Source organism: Oryctolagus cuniculus, chromosome 9 (genome assembly GCF_964237555.1).
Source record: "Oryctolagus cuniculus chromosome 9, mOryCun1.1, whole genome shotgun sequence".
In the NCBI taxonomy this organism is placed as follows: Eukaryota; Metazoa; Chordata; class Mammalia; order Lagomorpha; family Leporidae; genus Oryctolagus; species Oryctolagus cuniculus.
In genome coordinates this window covers 15,101,643-15,120,260 of record NC_091440.1, presented here as the reverse complement: position 1 = coordinate 15,120,260, position 18,618 = coordinate 15,101,643, and the positions used below count along the sequence as shown (strand labels likewise).

The 18,618-nt window shown below is 38.0% G+C and overlaps 1 protein-coding gene across 23 annotated transcripts in view; it reads left to right on the top strand.

The window, feature by feature from the left end:
- The window catches only part of MBNL2 (muscleblind like splicing regulator 2), a 172,169-nt gene extending 153,946 nt beyond the window's left edge, over positions 1–18,223 (top strand). For all 23 annotated transcript variants that reach the window (XM_002713008.5, XM_070048685.1, XM_070048686.1 and 20 more), the window contains one exon: positions 15,446–18,223. In XM_002713008.5, the coding sequence (XP_002713054.1) occupies positions 15,446–15,573 (128 nt within the window). In that variant the 3' untranslated portion in view covers positions 15,574–18,223. The remainder of the gene's footprint in view (positions 1–15,445) is intronic.
- Positions 18,224–18,618: the final 395 nt, after the last annotated feature.

The following is an 18,618-nucleotide window of genomic DNA, read 5'->3' as shown; positions in this document are numbered from 1 at the left end:
ATCAATAGTGTAGCCTGAATTTGACCTCATGTCTGCCTGACCTTCAAGTCAATGCTTTTCCCCTTATCTTACATTATTTCCTGATAGCACAGTGGTTTAGAAAGGAGTTTCAAAATCAATCCCAGACTTTATCTCATGATAGAGGCAGATTGAGGAGCTGGGATTACATCAGATCTGAAGAAGGGGACACAGTGTTTTGTGTGAGCTAAATGAGTTTGCTTTAGGCCACATTGCCATGAGTGGCAGACACAAGGGAGTGTGAAGAGGAGGATTCAGTGGGAAGTCCTGGGGCCTTGAATGACAGAAGAAGAACAGGAAAGGAAATGTTAAGTGAGAGGCTTGGAAATGGAACCTACTGAGAGTAGGTAAGAGCTGGGATGGGCTGAAAGCAAGTGACTGGAAGTGATGCAATCAGGGTTCAAACGAAGAAAACCAAGGTGTTGGGAGGCAGATGAATAATTAAGAACCACAAAGATTCTTCTCCATCCTTTGTTCTCTTTTGCTCACTCACTTGCTACTGTCCAGCTTCTGCAGTACCTGTGGATTTCAACACAGTCCTCCCTGCCATGCAGCTCTCCATCCGATACCTCGCCCACTGACTTTTATAAAAAGAATGGTTTTATCTACATATCTTCACTTTGATTTGAACTGTAAGAGACAGAATTGTTGACTGATGTTTTGTGACATCAGCTTATGAAAGACTAGCGTTCATGCAGAAGCCATATCATGCTTCAGCCTCAAATATAATGTGTTGGAGCTCTTGGTCTGTCTGTTTTACTTTCAGTGATCAAATTATATTATTCTTGTCATCACTCCCTTTGCTCTGAAGTGTTCAAAGATCTCAGTTTATGTCCATAAGCTTCCAGTAATCAAATACACTCTTCACTCTTCACCACAAGGCATTTCTGGTAGCAGCAACATTAGCTGATTCTCGTAAAACGTCACTCATGTTCCCCTAGGTGCAGCAGCCTTTGTAGGTCTGACCTAAGACCAGCATCAGCTAAAGCACAGATATGAAAGACGGCAAGCCGTAAGAGGAACTTTACTACTATCATGCTGTACCTCTTGCATAACTTCTACAAAGAAGCATTATGACAGAAATTTCACTCTATATTGGAATAGGAGCTCAGATCAGCAGGCATAGAAGCCAGTTGTCTGTGTCCTGCCTGGAGCAAAGTTGTTGCCCCTCCACCACATTGCCTTCCCAAGAAAGTGCTTCACTGATCCGGAAGGAGCCCCAGAGACCTACAGGACATGAGCACAACACCAACAGCTATCTCTCCAGGCCACGCGGCAGATGCTACCCTAGGTGTTTTCTGTGAATTACTGTCACGCCCATGACCAGATGAGGAAAACGCACTTCAGAGAAGCAGAGGCTTCTGCCCACGATGATAGTAATCCATGGCAAAACCAGGTTTAGGACTTTCCCTGAGCTCCCAATCTTCCATTTTATGATGAGAAGAAACCTGAGTAGTTAAGTGACTCCCGAAGGTCGCAGAAGAGACGAGAAGCTGAGCCCCTGAAACTATGCATAGTCCCCTGTCCCCGCCCTCAAGCCACAATTTTAGAAAGGGTTTCGAGGGAAGTTAAACGAGATTCCTTCTTTTTCTCTAAACATTTTTTTCCAGGAATAATTTCACAACGGTTCCATTAATCATTCTCTCAGTATCTGCTACGGTGACACTGAAATGATGAAAGGGCCAGAGAACCACTCTCCTCCTGAGGGTTCAGGAGAGAAGGAAAAGCTTGAATTGATTCCTTGTGTTCATGTTCTTTCCTTTGTTCCTCCTGGACCCCTGCAACGTTAAGGATGGCCTTGAACAAAGAAAGGGGTGAAGGGGGAAAATCTAAGAAGTGTTTGAAAGAATGAGAGGAAAAATTCCATTTTATTCCTTTGCCTTGGACCCTGGAGTTTAAGTTGGTTGGGTTTTGTTTGTTAAGCAGGAGCTGACAAATCCCCTTCTGCTTGTCTGGGATCTGGATGACAGGAGGCCAAGGCTGGAAAAGTGAAGGACTTAGAGAAGACCAGGAGCACACAAGTATCCGTAAATAGCCATTTACTATAAGCACAGCTATCGAAGAAGTACTAATAAATACTACAGCTTGTCGAAGTATTCACATTTATGGCTTAGAGTAGAAAATTTTAAAAGTTTGGATGTTACCATAAAATAACAATAGTATTCATTATGTGTTTTCTGCCACTGGGCACTCTTTAAATATTCCTACATTAATCCTCACAACACCTTATGGGTTAGCAAAAATTTTGAATTATCATTACAGAGTTGAAGAATACTAAGAATAAAGATCTTGAATAACTTAGCCATGATAACATGCCTACTAAACCTAGAAGCTGGGCTTGAATTAGATGTAACTTTAAAGATTGGGAGGCTCTGTCTCTTAAGGGACTTATTATTTTTATTGCAGTGGACACTGATCATCATGAACTGATGGCTGTTGATGCTTTTGTAAGAATTAAGATTTTAGTTTAAAAATGATTAATAGGAATCGATAATCAAGACTTTAATGAAAAATAACATAAATTCAGCCTATATTTAGTTGTCAGTGATATTTCAAGATATACAAATATATAAAGAAAAGTACATTTGACAATTTTTAAAATATTAATCTCATCAAAACCATGTTTATTCTCTTTTTTTTATTAATTTATTTGACAGATAGAGTTAGACAGTGAGAGAGAGACAGAGAGAAAGATTTTCCTTCCATTGGTTCACACCCCAAATGGCTGCTACAGCCAGCACTGCACTGATCTGAAGCCAGGAGCCAGGTGCTTCCTCCTGGTCTCCCATGCAGGTGTAGGGGCCCAAGCACCTGGGCCATCCTCGCTGCCCTCCTGGGCCACAGCAGAGAGCTGGACTGGAAGAGGAGCAACCGGGACTAGAACCCAGCTCCCATATGGGATGCCGGCACCACAGGTGGAGGATTAACCAAGTGAGCCATGGCGCTGGCCCCCAGTGTTTATTAAAAGTACATGGAATATCACATAGAATGTATACTACTTAAGTACACAATATCACTTTTAAAAAAAATTTGTCTTATTTGTTTGGAAGGCAGAGAGAGGCAGACAGAGAGAAGGAGAGACTGAGAGATAGGGGAGATCTCCCATCTGCTAGTCCACTCCCCAAGGCCTGCAACGGCCAGGGCTGTACAGACCAAAGCCAGGAGCCTAGAACGCAGTCCAGGTCTCCCACACGGGTGGCAAGGACTTAAGTACCTGAGCCATCACTGCCTCCTCCCAGGCTGTTCCCTAGCAGGAAGCTGGAATCCGGAGCAGAAGCGGAGCCCCAGTCCCAGGCTCTCTGAAAAGAGCAGGCATCCCAAGTGGCATCAAAACTGCTTTGCCAACCAGTTGTCCCCAACATATCATTGTTTAAATGCCTAGTTACATAGAAGCTAAGATCAAATTTTACTTAAGGATATAAATAATAGCCTAAGGGAAGGGAACCAACACTTACCAAAAAACCACGATTATGCATACACTCATACATGTCATTTCATTTAAAGGTCCCACATAACTGTGAAGTACCTTACCCATCTTTCAGTTGAGACCAAATCTTAGAGAGTAATTGGTTAGGATTCATGTGGGAAGAAAATGTCTCAGCAGGTTTAGATCTCAGGTTTGCTTGCCTGCAAGTTTTCTTCTCTGTGACTACTATTTTTGAACCAGATGGAAACTTATGGCCAATGTAGAATAGGGATGAATCTATTTATGTGACTCCCCTTAAAAACTACTAATGACAGAGTTTAGCTATTGGCATAAAAAAGTTTTACCTATTTAAGAAGAAAGTTCTCATAAAAGCAAAAACTTGTTAAGGTCCAGGTGGAATATCATAAATAAACTAAAAATATTTCTGGTTGGTGAGATCAACAAAGGCATCCAAATTTGAGTCTGGTGAACAGGAGCCACGACACAGAGGGAAGAAGGTACCACTATGCACTTCCCAGGGTGATACGTGCACAGATAACTTCTGTTGAAAGAAAGTCTACCAAAGGAGTGCTCACATCCAGGGCTTTGGTTTTTTAAGGAACAATCATTTAAAAAGAGAGACACTCTTTTTTTCTCCAGTGTTCCCACAGAACCCAGGTATGTACACATCTCCAGTTGAGAATGCTTTGTGCAGTATGGAGGAAGCAACTGTGAAGAGAGCAAGTAGAGCTGAATTTAGTTGCATGTAAAACCACAGAGCTAAATTAGAAAGCAGGGCAAGGGTTTTCATGACGATTCCAGTGCACAGTGGAGGAGAACAAAGGATCCTGTTTTGAAGCCAAAACTGCAAAGGATGAAAGGGAGAGAGGGAGGAAAAGAAAGAAAATGAAAGGAAGAAGGGATTAAGGACCAGAGGGGAATGGGAATTATTGTTTAAAGAGGACAGACTTTCAGTTTTGGGTGATGAAAAGTTCTGGAGATGGATAATGGCGATGGTTAGTATCATTATTATCATTGAATTTTATAACTAAAAAGATTAGAATAGTAAATTTTATGCTATGTGTATTTTACCACATTTTTTAAAAATGGACAAAAGATGTGAGTAGGCATTTCTCCAAAGAAGGAATTAAGAACTGGCAAGAAAGAATTTGTCTAATTGTATCAAGGATTTTGTTTTATTAAATCTTCTAGTAAAATGATTGGTTCCACACTAAAAAATTCAGTATTGTTGCCATGTTTCCCTTTAAGAGTTCTGTCTTCACAAGGCAGGTAACTGAGTATAGATGTGAATTCGTCCTCAGAGAACCATGTCTGTTAGAAGGCAGATCGAGGCTGAGATGCTGAGCCTCAACAAGAGCCCATGGCTTACCCATGGCAGTAGATCTTCCCATGTTTTCTCAACAAATGTATATGAAGAGCACACCATGTGCCATATACCATTCAGGGTCCCGGGAATATGGTTGTGAGGAGAATGGCCCCTGTGCTCTTGGGTCTTACATAGTGAGGGGACCAGCAGTGGAGAAACAGGAATATAATTACACTCCAAGTAATTGTCACAGGGTAGGGATTATCTCAAACATCGATGAGCAGTGCTGAAACACTGGGTCTAACCATGGCACTCTGATGGGGAACAGTTGGTAACCAAGAAATTAAAGAGGAAGCGCAGCTCTACTTCTGTATAAACTATTCCTCCTTGGTTCCCATTTTGCCATCTATTACACCAGGGCACTCTGGCACTTCTTGGAGACCACTGGGAAGGACAGATGTTGACCTTGTATAACTACAATGTCATAGAAGCAGAGTGAGAAACTAAGGTTCAGAAAAGCCACAAATTCAGCTTGTGGCAAAGATATGCCTCCTAAATCCCACTCCCAAACTCTTTTGACTTTCCCCTTGCACCTCAATTTTGTACACAATTGAGTGCTTTACACACACACACACAACAGGAAAAAAATCTGACTTTGCTGGAAAATTTGTGAGACGGCAGCATCGTCCTACCAATTTGGGAAATGTGCAAGATGGTTTACAGTCCACAAAGACACACTTTCATGTCCAGTACACAGTATTAATCTTACTGTTCCTTTTACTGAATTTTAGCATTTGTTTGCTTTTTTCTCTTTAGTGTGTTAAAAGCCAGTTCTTAACAGACTGAATTATACATTCTGCCCCACTGCTAAAATGGGGACTGCAGCCAAAATGTGCTCAGGATTCTAAGTCTAGCATAATGGTATTGACAGAGCATCAAGCAGGACTGGGGACTTTGTGTTAAATCCAACAATATCTTATTTCTATGATTTGTTTTTCTTGACCCTAATCTTTAATTTATTGCTGTAATCAAAATCCCATATTGTAGAACTTAATGTTTTTAAATTTCATGTCAGATGCACCATAAGTTCATTTTTACAAATTGATTGTTTTAAATTTTTCCTGAACACTTTGTGAATTTGCATGTATGTTAATATTTAAATTTATTTTTCACTCCTGAGTTGCCACTCATATCCTTTAAAACATTTATTTATTTGAGAGGCAGGGGGAAAGAGAGAGATAGAGACTGATTTAGAGAAACAGACAGTGCTCCCATCCACTGGTTTACTCCCCAGATGTCCAGGTAATGGGAACTTAATCTGGTCTCCCACATGGGTGGCAAGGACCTTACAGCCTCTCAGGTGCACGTTGGAATCTGGGATCAGATTGAGCCAGAACTCAAGCCCAGACACTCTAATATGGGATGCAGGCACCCCCAGCAGCATCTTAACTGCTGCATCAAATGCCTGCTCCTCCTTTAAAATATTTAAAGTGTCTTTATGTCAAAAATAACCATGAACAAATAAAGATACATTAGGGAATTTTTTTTTCAATTTATATAGAAAGTAGACCTTAATACTATGTTACAAACACTGGTTGTTAAAGGTATAAAGTTTTCTGATATTCTACCTTCATGTGGTCAGCCTATTTAATCACTGCTACCGTGACTTCCCACTTTTCTCACTGTAAATATTCTAAAGTTTAGAATTTTTGCTTAATTAGTGTGGCTCAAATATTATATATTGCTTCTTGAGATAGTGTAGGAATTCAGCTTTCTTTAATGGTAATAGTACCTAATATTAAAAATGTTTGAACTGGTTAGGAACTCAATTTTCCTATAATGATAGCAGTGGACTTGGTGGTTGGGTCGCTAGGTTGGTTCACAATGGTTTATTTAACTCATGATACTGTTCGTGGCTGTTATACTAACAACATAGAACAGACCAACCACCTTCTATGTTCATGGATGCTCCTTTATGGTGAAGAATGATGTTAAGTAGCTCATGCCTGACCAAACCCCTAGACACAGTCTGACAGAAAACTTCTGCAACTCCTCTAGCGGCCAGAGGAAGGGGAACCACAAATTATTTCTTTTTGACAGGCAGAGTTAGTGAGAGAGAGACAGAGAGAAAGGTCTTCCTTCCGTTGGTTCACCCCCCAAATGGCCGCTACGGCCAGCGCGCTGCACTGATCCGATGCCAGGAGCCAGGTGCTTCCTCCTGGTCTCCCATGTGGGTGCAGGGCCCAAGCACTTGGGCCATCCTCCACTGCCTTCCCGGGTCACAGAAGAGAGCTGGACTGGAAGAGGAGCAACCGGGACAGAACTGGTGCCCCAAACGGGACTAGAACCCCGAGTGCTGGTGCCGCAGGTGGAGGATTAGCCTGGTGAGCCACGGCGCCAGCCGGGGAGCCACAAATTATAATGGGTTCCATTTCTAGAATGGAAGCTGGGGATGCTAGTGGAGTTGAAATGTGAAGTATAGTATGGAATCAAGAATGTCAGATGAAGAAACAGGAATGTAAAACCTCGGCCTATTCCTGTGTTACCATTAGACCACTCACAAACCCTCTTTCTCACTTTCCTTGATACTGTGGTTTGATCTATTTCGTTTTTTCCTGGCTATTGTGTGGCTTTTCTCTGTTGAGCAATCGTGGTCTCATAACTCTCTTCCTAAATAAATACAAAACATTCTCAAGCATATTTTTTGTTTTAAACACTCCTATTGCACCAAGAGAAAGGACCAGGAATAAAAAGCAGTCTTTCCTTTGTCACATTGCTTTACCTCCTTCTTCATTTGTATCCTAATGGGGGTGGGGAGGAGTCAGTCTTGTACAATATATGGTTTGTTAGATGGTCTGAGGACTAATTCCCATCTCAGTGTGAAAACAACAAATGACCCTCAGAATTCCCTCAGGGAGGTGGACTGGGAGAGGCTGGTCCTGGAGAAGAGAAGGGGCCACAATCAAAGCCGCACTGTGGCACTACGAAGAATCTAGATGTTTCTACACATGGCATAGGTGCTGTGAGCAGTGCAGTCTTATTCAAACCAAGCATTTCCAATCATGGATTTTACACAGATAGTCTGCATTATCAATATGGGCCCTGGTTAGTAATCTTCAGTGAGGCTGGGGTTTATTGCTTTTCACAAAAACCTTAACTATTAATATTTTAATGACAATTTTTCATATACTGAAAGTATATCTAAAAAGTTGTTTGTTCGAATACAACAGAGTGGAAAAATACTAGAAATGAGTCATCAACAAAATAATATGTCATAGAAAATATAGGAAGTAGATAGAGCTTGGAATGTAAATGTTACATTGGCAATAAAGAGCAAAGCCATGGTCCTAACAAAATTACTCTTTAAGGTGTACTGGATGCTATGGCAATTCCAACCAACTCCAGTTTGCTCTCTTAACAGTGAAACTGACTGTGATATTTAAGAATTTTCTCCCAGGACCCCAATGTATGCCTCTTCTGTACAAATAAAAATATGTCTTAAAAATAAATTCAACATGACACACCACTGCCCTCCCCCAGAACAATATTCCCCCAAAATAATGAGTAATATTATTTTTTTAAGTATCTTCACATCCAACACACATATCTCTGAACTTTTTATAAAATTATAGTCACAGAATAGGCCAAATAAAGTTTTTGAAAATGTACACATATTAACATGTATAATTATAAACTGTTTTAAGAGCATGACACTCCCACTCTACCTTCTCTCTCTCCCTCACTCCCTCCATCTCTCCTTCTTTTCTTATATTATACTTTTTTACAGTGACATTTCAATTTTCTTTATAGTTGCAAGCTTAACCATCCACTAAATACAGAATTCAACAAGTAGTAAGTAGAAAAACTACGATTCCTCAAGAATAAAGACAAGGACTATAAAAAATAATTAAATCTAAAAATGTCAATTTCACTCATATACATTACTTTTTTGTATTTTGTATATTAGTTATCACAAGTCAGAGAAAACATAATATTTGTCTTTTTGGGACTGGCTCATTTCACTAACTATAATGGTCTCCAGTTGTATCCGGTTTGTTGTGAAAGGCAGGATTTCATTTTTTTATGGATAAGTAGTATTCCATCATGTATATATACCATAATTTCTTTATGCAGTTGTCAGTTGATAGACATATGGGTTGATTCCATATCTTAGCTATTATGAGTTGATCTGCTATAAACATGGGGGTACAGGTAACTCTATCTGATACTATAAATTCATCTTGAGGTAGAAGAAATTTGCTTTTGATTTCAGGAACGCATACTCCTATTTAAAGTACTGAATTATATTGGGGACAAAAATGTACTAATATCCCTCTTGTGCATTTTGCTTTAATCCGATAAATTCACAAGTTTCTCATCTTAGGGTGAGGGTTCTAGACAGTCGTGTCTGCCATGGGGAAGGTGCAAGGGGCAGCAGGACTGAGTGGGAGAGAGAGAATGTTAACCAGCGGGGAGACAGAGGGAGGGAGTACCACCAGTAGAGATAGGAAAGAGGGGGAAAGAACAACAGAACTGGAAGAAAACTGTGGACAAAGAAGGCAGAGGTCATTATCAATTTCTGTAAATAACATATTTCATTTAAGGAGCCAGTGAAATATTTTTCCTTTAATTATCTTTTGAAGGAATAGGGCCCTGTAATCACAGAAAAAGTTTTCTGAGAGGGTTATCAATTCTGAAAGTTTTCTTCAGCTGGGATTTTCATTTATCTTCCCCCTGTATGAGGGATCATGCCCCCAGCCTCGGCTAGTTTTACATTTGTTTATATATAATGGGAAAAAAAGGGAAGGGTGTTTCTTATTCTTGAATATTTCTGAATCCCTAACTGCCAGAAAGGGTTCAGTGGTGTAGCTTGTCCATGGGGCTTTTTTTCTGCATCTCTTGCACCTCTCTTATGAATGGCCTGGTGTCTTCTGTGGTGCCAACATTGTGGCACTGTGTCCTTAGTGACTTCCTATTTATTCAACCTCAATCTCTGCAACCAACTGTTAGTAAATGCCTTCTGTGTCTCCAGCCCTGCCCTACACACCAGGCATATAAAGGTGAATGAAACATTCCCCTTGTCCTTAACAAGCATAGTTTTGCTGTGAAACCCAGTTAATGCACCAGCCCTGCTTAGAAATACTTCTGCCTACATACCAGTGCTATCAAGACTCACTAAAATCCCTTCATTTTTCAGCAGGGACATGCAACTATTTTATAAGGTATATTTTATACCTCTCCACATTCAGCATTACCAAGACAGTCTTTGATGGCTTTTCACCAGAGAATTTAACTCACACATACACTGTTCTTTTCTAATTATTTTGTGGCTTGAATACATAAGAACAATCTGGTTTTTTTTTCCACTGAAATGTTTCCCTATCACTTAAACAAAGCAAGAAGAGTTCTCACTGAATTTAATATTGAGCTGTCTTTTTAAAGGATAACTCATCTGACATCCTTGAATCTTTACAACGAGCACTTTTACATCAGAAGTGTAAACATTTCTAGAAGTTGTCCAGAAGCTCACAGTTTCCAAATGTACAGTTATTGATATGTATGGTTCCCTGGAGATCAAGCACAAGGTAGGAAACTCAGGAAGTGTTAATACTTAGTGCCCCTGAAACACTAAGGAAATCCTTTGTTGTTGTGTCTTCTGCAGCCTCCTCTCTGAGAACTGGTTAGTTCAGCTGTTGAGTTCATGCTCATGAGTTCCAGTTCAGTGTTTTGGTCTCTACACACAGATTATTTTGCTTTCAACCGAGTGTACACCATGGTGTGCATGGTGTGCATCCATTGATCATGGATTTAAGTTGAACCAGCCAACTGGTTGAGAGGATTCGGCTGCTTCAACTTAGATCCATCATCAATACAGAAGAGACAAGAATACACATATTTTATCACCAGTGACTCAGTTCAAGAAGGGATAGTATTTTAAGGTAGCGGTTTCCTATTGGTCAAGTAACCTATCCCTTTGGATGAAAGCCAACTGTCTGAAAGTGTTCACACTCCTTTAGACCTCTTCTGGTCCCACTCACCTTCACCATGGCTGCCTCCCATGATGTTGTCTGCAGCCTGCACGGATGCCCACTCCAGGAAGCCAGCCAACTAGACCTGGTGGGTACCTCCTCCAAGGATATAAAGCCTACAAAGGACACAAATTGGCAGCTCACAGCTGAATTCAGCCCAAAAAGATAACATTTGACCCATAGTGAGTTGTTTCCTATACTGTGAATTAATTGCTGGATTTTCAGCTTCCTTTGGAACATGGGAGGCCAAGCAATGTGGAGCCCAGGTTTCTGTAGGTAACAACTGACTGGAGTTGAGTGGATGCTTCCACATTGATGTCCTTTTCCTACCTAACCCTAGCATGCTCAGTATTTAGACAGCACTTAACTTAGTCTACTTTTTAATAAGCTTGCCTGCCATTGCACTACAAGTTAATGTTGCATACTTTGCTGAGGATACTGAAACTACTGCCTAGCTTCTTGTAACAGATTTGATGAGAAAACAACCCCTTTGAAGTTCTTGGGAGCTGTTCATGCTTTGTGTCTAATAAATAACAAAGAGATTAATCATATACTAGGTTCATATGGGGTAACTTATTGTTGCACATTAAGATTCTTAAATCCGATCACCATGGGGGAAGTAGATGACTTCACTTAGTATGACCTCCTTTTTTTATTGATTAGTAGACTCTGTTGTAACCAACTGATATTTTTGCATCACAGATATTCTTGCTATAACTGGAGGAGCCACTAAAGATTTATAGAGGCACTCATGATTTGAGATCAAGTGTTATCTTTGTTTTAAAAATAGAATTGTGGATTCTGTGGGCATCAGCTATTCTCATTTTTGTATGCTTTCCTTTTAGTGGAAAAAGGATTGAAATAATGCTTTCAGTTTGGAATTCTGATTTATCACACTAGATTGGTTAGAGTCTTCTTTAATAATTTAACTTCCTTCTCCTATCACAGTTCCCTGTTATATAAAAATCCTACTTACCTGAGGGAATATTTTATCAGGGAGATAAATAAAAATGTGTCTTATTCAATATATTTGGTGTTTTTGCCATCACCATAGCCTTTTCTGAGACTGCAGCAGTGGTGCTGCATTTGGGGAGGGTGTTCTGTTGCTGGGTGCAAACACATCTGTGACATGCATCTGGGGTGGGGTGCTTGGGCAGGAAGTAGTTGGCCATACAGAACAGGATGCCCTGAGCAGAGCCCTAGGAGTCTCACAAGTCCAGTAACTATTCCTACCCATCTGGCACCCGCAGATAGTCAGTACTGCCTCCCACCTGGAGCTCCAGGCTGCATCTGGCCACAGCCTCACTTTTACCTGATGCTTAAGTTGAGTACCTTCCTCAGCTAGCATGGTCAGAGGTAGGCTCTTTGAAATCACTACTTTCCCTGGTCCCATCTCAGACTGTAAGTCACCTCCATCCCTGGAGGGGATTCCCACGGCAGTGAGCAGAGTGAGCAAACATTTCCAAGCTCATGCCGGCTTGTGTAAGCACTTTGTAAATTGTACCAGCCAATTAAAACCGTTCACATTTTCTTTTCCACATCTGTAAAATACGGTCACTCTACTGACCTAGCTTGTAAGAACGTGATAAAAATCCTCCGAGCTCCTCAAAGTCAAGGGCATGTATATTAAAATTCAGACAAAAGCAACGATGCTTAAGACAGGGGACTTTTAGGAGATCTGGTGTGGTAGCTAGTCCTCACTGTGCGCACTCTGGAGACTGTGGGTCAACTGCCCCTTTCAAGAAAGCCTGGGCTGCAGTGCCTTGGAGGTTGAGTAAGGAACTTTTGAGTATCAGGCTCAGCCTGAACATTTGCAGGGCAGGAAAAACGCCACACACGGTGGGCCTATTGAGCTCATTTTGGTAAACTGTGTTTTAATTAACCATTTTTAAAATGGACAAGTTCAGGGTTGGGTGTAGCCCATATTCCAAGGGCACATACAAGCCTGCTATTATGAGAATGTATGTTTTGTATCCATATTGAAATATTCAGGGAGTTTCTGAAGCTTTCCATCCTCCTAGCCACAACAATTACAATGAGGACTGAAGAAGTTTAATGAATATAATGAATGAAGAAAATGTCAGAGGAGAGACAACAAGAAAACACACAACATGTACCTGTTCATCTTATTTTAAATTATGTCACTTTGGTGCCAATTAAAAATATAACCAAATAAAGAAAATCCCTATTAAAAACTAGACAGAAGAGTCCCCTCTTTCCTTCAAAGCAGCTTCTCCCCACCCCTCCCACTCCCAAAAACATGCACACACACTTGGCTCTCCTCTTCCCTCCCCTGTGCCCTGTGTTTAAACGGCCCTACCCTGCCCTAGGGTCCTAAGGCTTCAAATGTCATGTGCTGCCTATCAGCAAGAGCAGCCAACACACAGCAGTTAAACAAGAGGCACTCAGTAGAAAACTGTCTTTCATCCAGATCCCTGTTCTATTTCCAGGATATATTTCACCCCAGAGTATACTTCAGACTAGCAAATGATATGTCTCAGATAAAGATTTAATAATAAATGATATTTTCAAGAAAAATTGCTGCCACCAAAATGGAACTTAAAAGGAGAAATACCCAAAGCTTCCCTACCTGCTAAGATCCGATCTCTTGAACCTCCTGAGGTACACAGCTGCTAGGAGTAGAATTTATTTTTTTACACCACATATTCGTATTTGGTCCACAAGATAGACAAAGACATGGACCAAGGGATGGCCAGGGTTTTCTGGCCCAGAGGCCAGGCAGCAGTCACAGTTGAGAGTTCAGTAGAGTTGGTACTCATTTCTATTTTTCTTTCTCCATATAATGGTTTGTAAGGAGACTGGGGCAAGAGAGGAAAGCAATCTGAGTCTAGTTAATGCTTGCAGATTGCTTTATAGTCTGATTAAACCTTGATAGTTGTGTATTTCACTTTGTCAAACACAAGTTGAAAGTATTGTTGCAACTAACTTCTGCAATACAAGTTCACCCACTCTAATTTGCCCACTGCTGTGCTTTCTATAGAATACTTTTCTTTCCAGATGGTTAGGAATCTCACCCTATATGACATTTTAATTTCATTTAATAAGCAAAAATGTAAATATATTCACAATTTGTATTACTGTATATCAGCATAAGAAATTGCAAGATTTTTTCCATAAATATTTTAGAGAGGCTCTAATTAAAGTCAAAGAAAAGGGAGAAGAAAGCAGGGCATGATTTTATGTCCTCAGGTACATTATTGTTTGGAAAACTTATAGATGGTATTGAAGCTAAGGGACGAAATAGAAAACTTTCTATATAATAAATATTTAAATTTAAAAATGAAGTTAAAAACTGACCAGATGGAAAATTTGAATTTTACCTATTTGCAGGGATACCATGCAAAGATACTTTGATGATAGTATTCAAAACTTGATATGATATTTACATATAAGTCATATTTTATTTTTATTCATATCAATCAGTATATGAGACAAAATGCTATTTTTCCTGATTAACTTTAAATTCCTAAACATTTTAAAATCAAAAGATGATCTATCTGCTTTTGAGTTTCCATTTAGTATATTTAATGTAAATGAGTTCATCTATTTTCATCAATTCTTTGCAAATTAGTATATTTTAATGCAACAAAAATATTCATATTCATTTCATGTGAGCAACTACTGAGTGTATTAAAACTTAAAGAGAAAATGACCATGAGTGTAAATTCCTACATAAATTATACTTGTAGAAATAAGGCTTCTGTTGGGAAATGAATTTCAGCATGCAGGAGCATTAGAGGAGCTTTCGTCAGTTGTTTCCTAACAAAAGACTTGGCTGTTTAATAAACATTTGCTTACTACTTATACAATGTTTCATCACAGCATTTCATAAAGAATAATATTTTTGTTAGAATGGGTTGAAAATGTGGTTCTTAAGCTTGGCGTTTAATGGACTGCACCACACAGGCCAAATTCCCTCTCCTTTGCAAAGATATGGATTGGAAATAAATTTAGAGATCAAGCTCAGGAATCATAGTTTATATTTGACAGCTGAGCCTTATCGGAGCTGTAGATGCTTTTGGACTTATTAAGAAAGTTTTAACTAATTTATTAAATTATCATCCTAGTTTTTTCTTTAATATGGGACATTTAAACATACCTTGAATTTGAAACTAGGTATTCTATCTTGGGAACAGGGTTATTTTTGATGAGAATATATTTTTGAATTATAAATGTGTTATTAAATATCTGATTTATTATAATCTTTTAAATATTTATACTTAAGTCTTAGAAAGCACCTTGCCAAGTGAAAACGGGTGCTCTGATTAGACTTCCTGATCACTTTAGCAAATATGAACAGTTGTATGAACATAAAATGAAATTTGAAGCAACACTAAAAAAAAAAAAAAGAGTAGGTCTAAACATACACTGCATGCCCACATGTATAGGTCATGTTTTACAGAAATCCTGGGCTTTTCAATCATCTCTTGTTATAGCGATCACAGAGTAGACGTGTTAAATTTTTTAGCATGAAGGGCAAGGATTGTACAAAATCATAATTGCTTCAAAATCATAATTGCATCAAAATCATAAGAAATTGAAAAGTTTTATTTCTTAAATGTCTATTTTCAGCGAGTAAAACTTAAACTTGCTGTTTTATCCACAGAGAAGGATATCTAAATCACTTATCTTTTTCTTCAACAGATAATTCTGAAATAATCAGCAGAAACGGAATGGAATGCCAAGAATCTGCATTGAGAATAACTAAACATTGTTACTGTACATACTATCCTGTTTCCTCCTCAATAGAATTGCCACAAACTGCATGCTAAATAAAGATTTAGTTCTTCTGGACAGACCACAACTCTAAGAAGCTAGTGCTGCTATATCATATATGAGTATTAAATATGGTATGCTTAGTATATTCCAACCTAAGATAGTTCACTACCTGAGACCAGCTGTGATGTTTAAAGACATAAAGGATAAAGTTTACTTTTAAAGGGTTTTTAAACATAGTTTCTGTCCTAGGAATATTGTCTTATCTCCATAACTATAGCTGATGCAGAAATTCCAACCAGTTTACTCATTTCGACTCAGAATATTTCAAATTTAGCAATAAATAATTAGCATTAGTTTAAAAACCTATTCCAAGGGCAGGTTCCATTCTAACTCTAATCACTGTCATTTCATTTACCCACTGGATCAAAGGGTATGTTTCACTTCTTGACGAGATGAATGCTGCAGCAAAGACGAGAGGTGAAGTAAAACCGATACCTGTCCTGCAGGTCTAAAATTTGAATGGAAATTCAAGCACAAGTGCTGGGGACACATCAGAGTGTGGTATTTGGTTTGCCTGGAGATGCCGCGTTGAATCATGTGATTCTAGAATAACATTAAATAGATTGAAAAAGAAACTTTGCACGGTATGAGCTTCATACCCCACCAAACAAAGTCTTGAAGGTATTATTTTACAAGTATATTTTTAAAGTTGTTTTATAAGAGAGACTTTGTAGAAGTGCCTAGATTTTGCCAGACTTCATCCAGCTTGACAAGAACGAAAGGCCCATGCCAACAGTCTAATCTAAGGGATTAGTCCTTCAAACTCACCATCCGGTTGCCTGTTACAGAATAACTCTTCTAAACTAAAAACCTAGTCAAACAAGGAAGCTGTAGGTGAGGAGATCTGTATAATATTCTAATTTAAGTAAGTTTGAGTTTAGTCACTGCAAATTTGTGACTTTAATCCAAAATACTATGTAAACAAAAAAGTAGATAGTTTCACTTTTTAAAAAATCCATTACTGTTTTGCATTTCAAAAGTTGGATTAAAGGGTTGTAACTGACTACAGCATGGAAAAATAGTTCTTTTAATTCTTTCACCTTAAAGCATATTTTATGTCTCAAAAGTATAAAAAACTTTAATACAAGTACATACATATTATATATACACATACATATATATACTATATATGGATGAAACATATTTTAATGTTGTTTACTTTTTTAAATACTTGGTTGATCTTTAAGGTAATAGCGATACAATTAAATTTTGTTCAGAAAGTTTGTTTTAAAGTTTATTTTAAGCACTATCGTACCAAATATTTCATATTTCACATTTTATATGTTGCACATAGCCTATACAGTACCTACATAGTTTTTAAATTATTGTTTAAGAAACAAAACACCTGTTATAAATGGATATTATGTGTAATTGTTTAAAACATCCATTTTCTTTGTGAACATATTAGTGATTGAAGTATTTTGACTTTTGAGATTGAATGTAAAATATTTTAAATTTTGGCATCATTGCCTGTTCTGAAAACTAGATGCGCCAACCATATCATTATTTGTTTGAAAAAAAAATCTACATTTTAATTCATGTTGGTTAAAGTCTAATTACTATCTATTTATCTTATAGATCTGATAACCCTTGTATCAAAAGAAAATCACATTCTACGTGTAATCTTACATAGTGCTTGTATCGTTGCATTTGTTTTAATTTGTGGAAAAGTATTGTATCTAACGTGTATTACTTTGGTAGTTTCATCTTTTATGTATTACTAATATTTGTAATTTTTTCAACTATAGCAATGTAGTTATGCTACAACTTACCTAAAACATTCAAACTTGTTTTCCTTTCTCTTTTTTTCTTTGTTAATTCATTTAAACTCATTGTAAACATAGTATACATTACTAAAAGATAAATTATGGGAATCACTGAAATATTTTTGTAGACTAATTGTTGTAACATTGTCTTTTTTTTCTTCTGTTTCATGATTTTGATTTTAAAATTTACTAGCACACAACTATTTTCCGCCCTTTAATAATGGAGCATCAAAAACATCACCTGTATCCCCAAACAAATATAGAAGACTGTATTTTTTACTATGATATCCATTTTCCAGAATTGTGATTATAATATGCAAAGAGTCATAAATATGCCATTTACAATAAGGAGGAAGCAAGGCAAATGCATAGATGTACAAATAGATGTACAACAGATTTTGCTTTTTATTTATTTATAATGTAATTTTATAGAATAATTCTGGGATTTGAGAGGATCTAAAACTATTTTTCTGTATAAATATTATTTGCCAAAAGTTTGTTTATATTCAGAAGTCTGACTATGATGAATAAATCTTAAATGCTTTGTTTAATTACAAAAACAAAATCACCAATATCCAAGACATGAAGATATCAATTCAACAAATACTGTAGTTAAGAGACTAACTCTCCACATGTATGGGAACTACATTTCACTCTTGGTTTTCAGGATATAACAGCACTTCACTGAAATATTTTTTCACCCATACCACTGGTAACATTTCTACTAAATCTTTCTGTAACACTTAAAGAACTCCCTCATTCATTACCTTACAGTGTAAACAGGAGTCTAATTTGTATCAATTCTATGTTTTGGTTGTAATATTCAGTTCACTCACCCAATGTACAACCAATGAAATAAAAGAAGCATTTAAAAGGATTATACAGTGTTCCTCCTCCTTTTTGTGTCAAGACAGCTAAACAGAATGGTACAAGAAGACCAAGCCCTGGTCTTCAAAAATGAAATCCAAAGATTTGGCTTTTTAAAAGCAAGAAAAACACTTTAAAATGGTAATTTGGGAAGTATTTTTAGGAACCTTCAAAATTAGAAATAAAAAGAAATCCCACCACTCAGGCCTCTTGACTCAGAATGATGCCATGGAAGCATTAATAATTCAGTGAAGAACACAACAGTCTCATTAACAGATAAGAAAGTACCTATGCAGGCATCTGGTTAGAGCTTGAATGGACATGACCTAGACCTTGGGCTTACAGAGAGCGTATCGGTAAGTTCTGTTCTATGTAGAGGCCAAGTGGACCAATGACAGTGTTGTA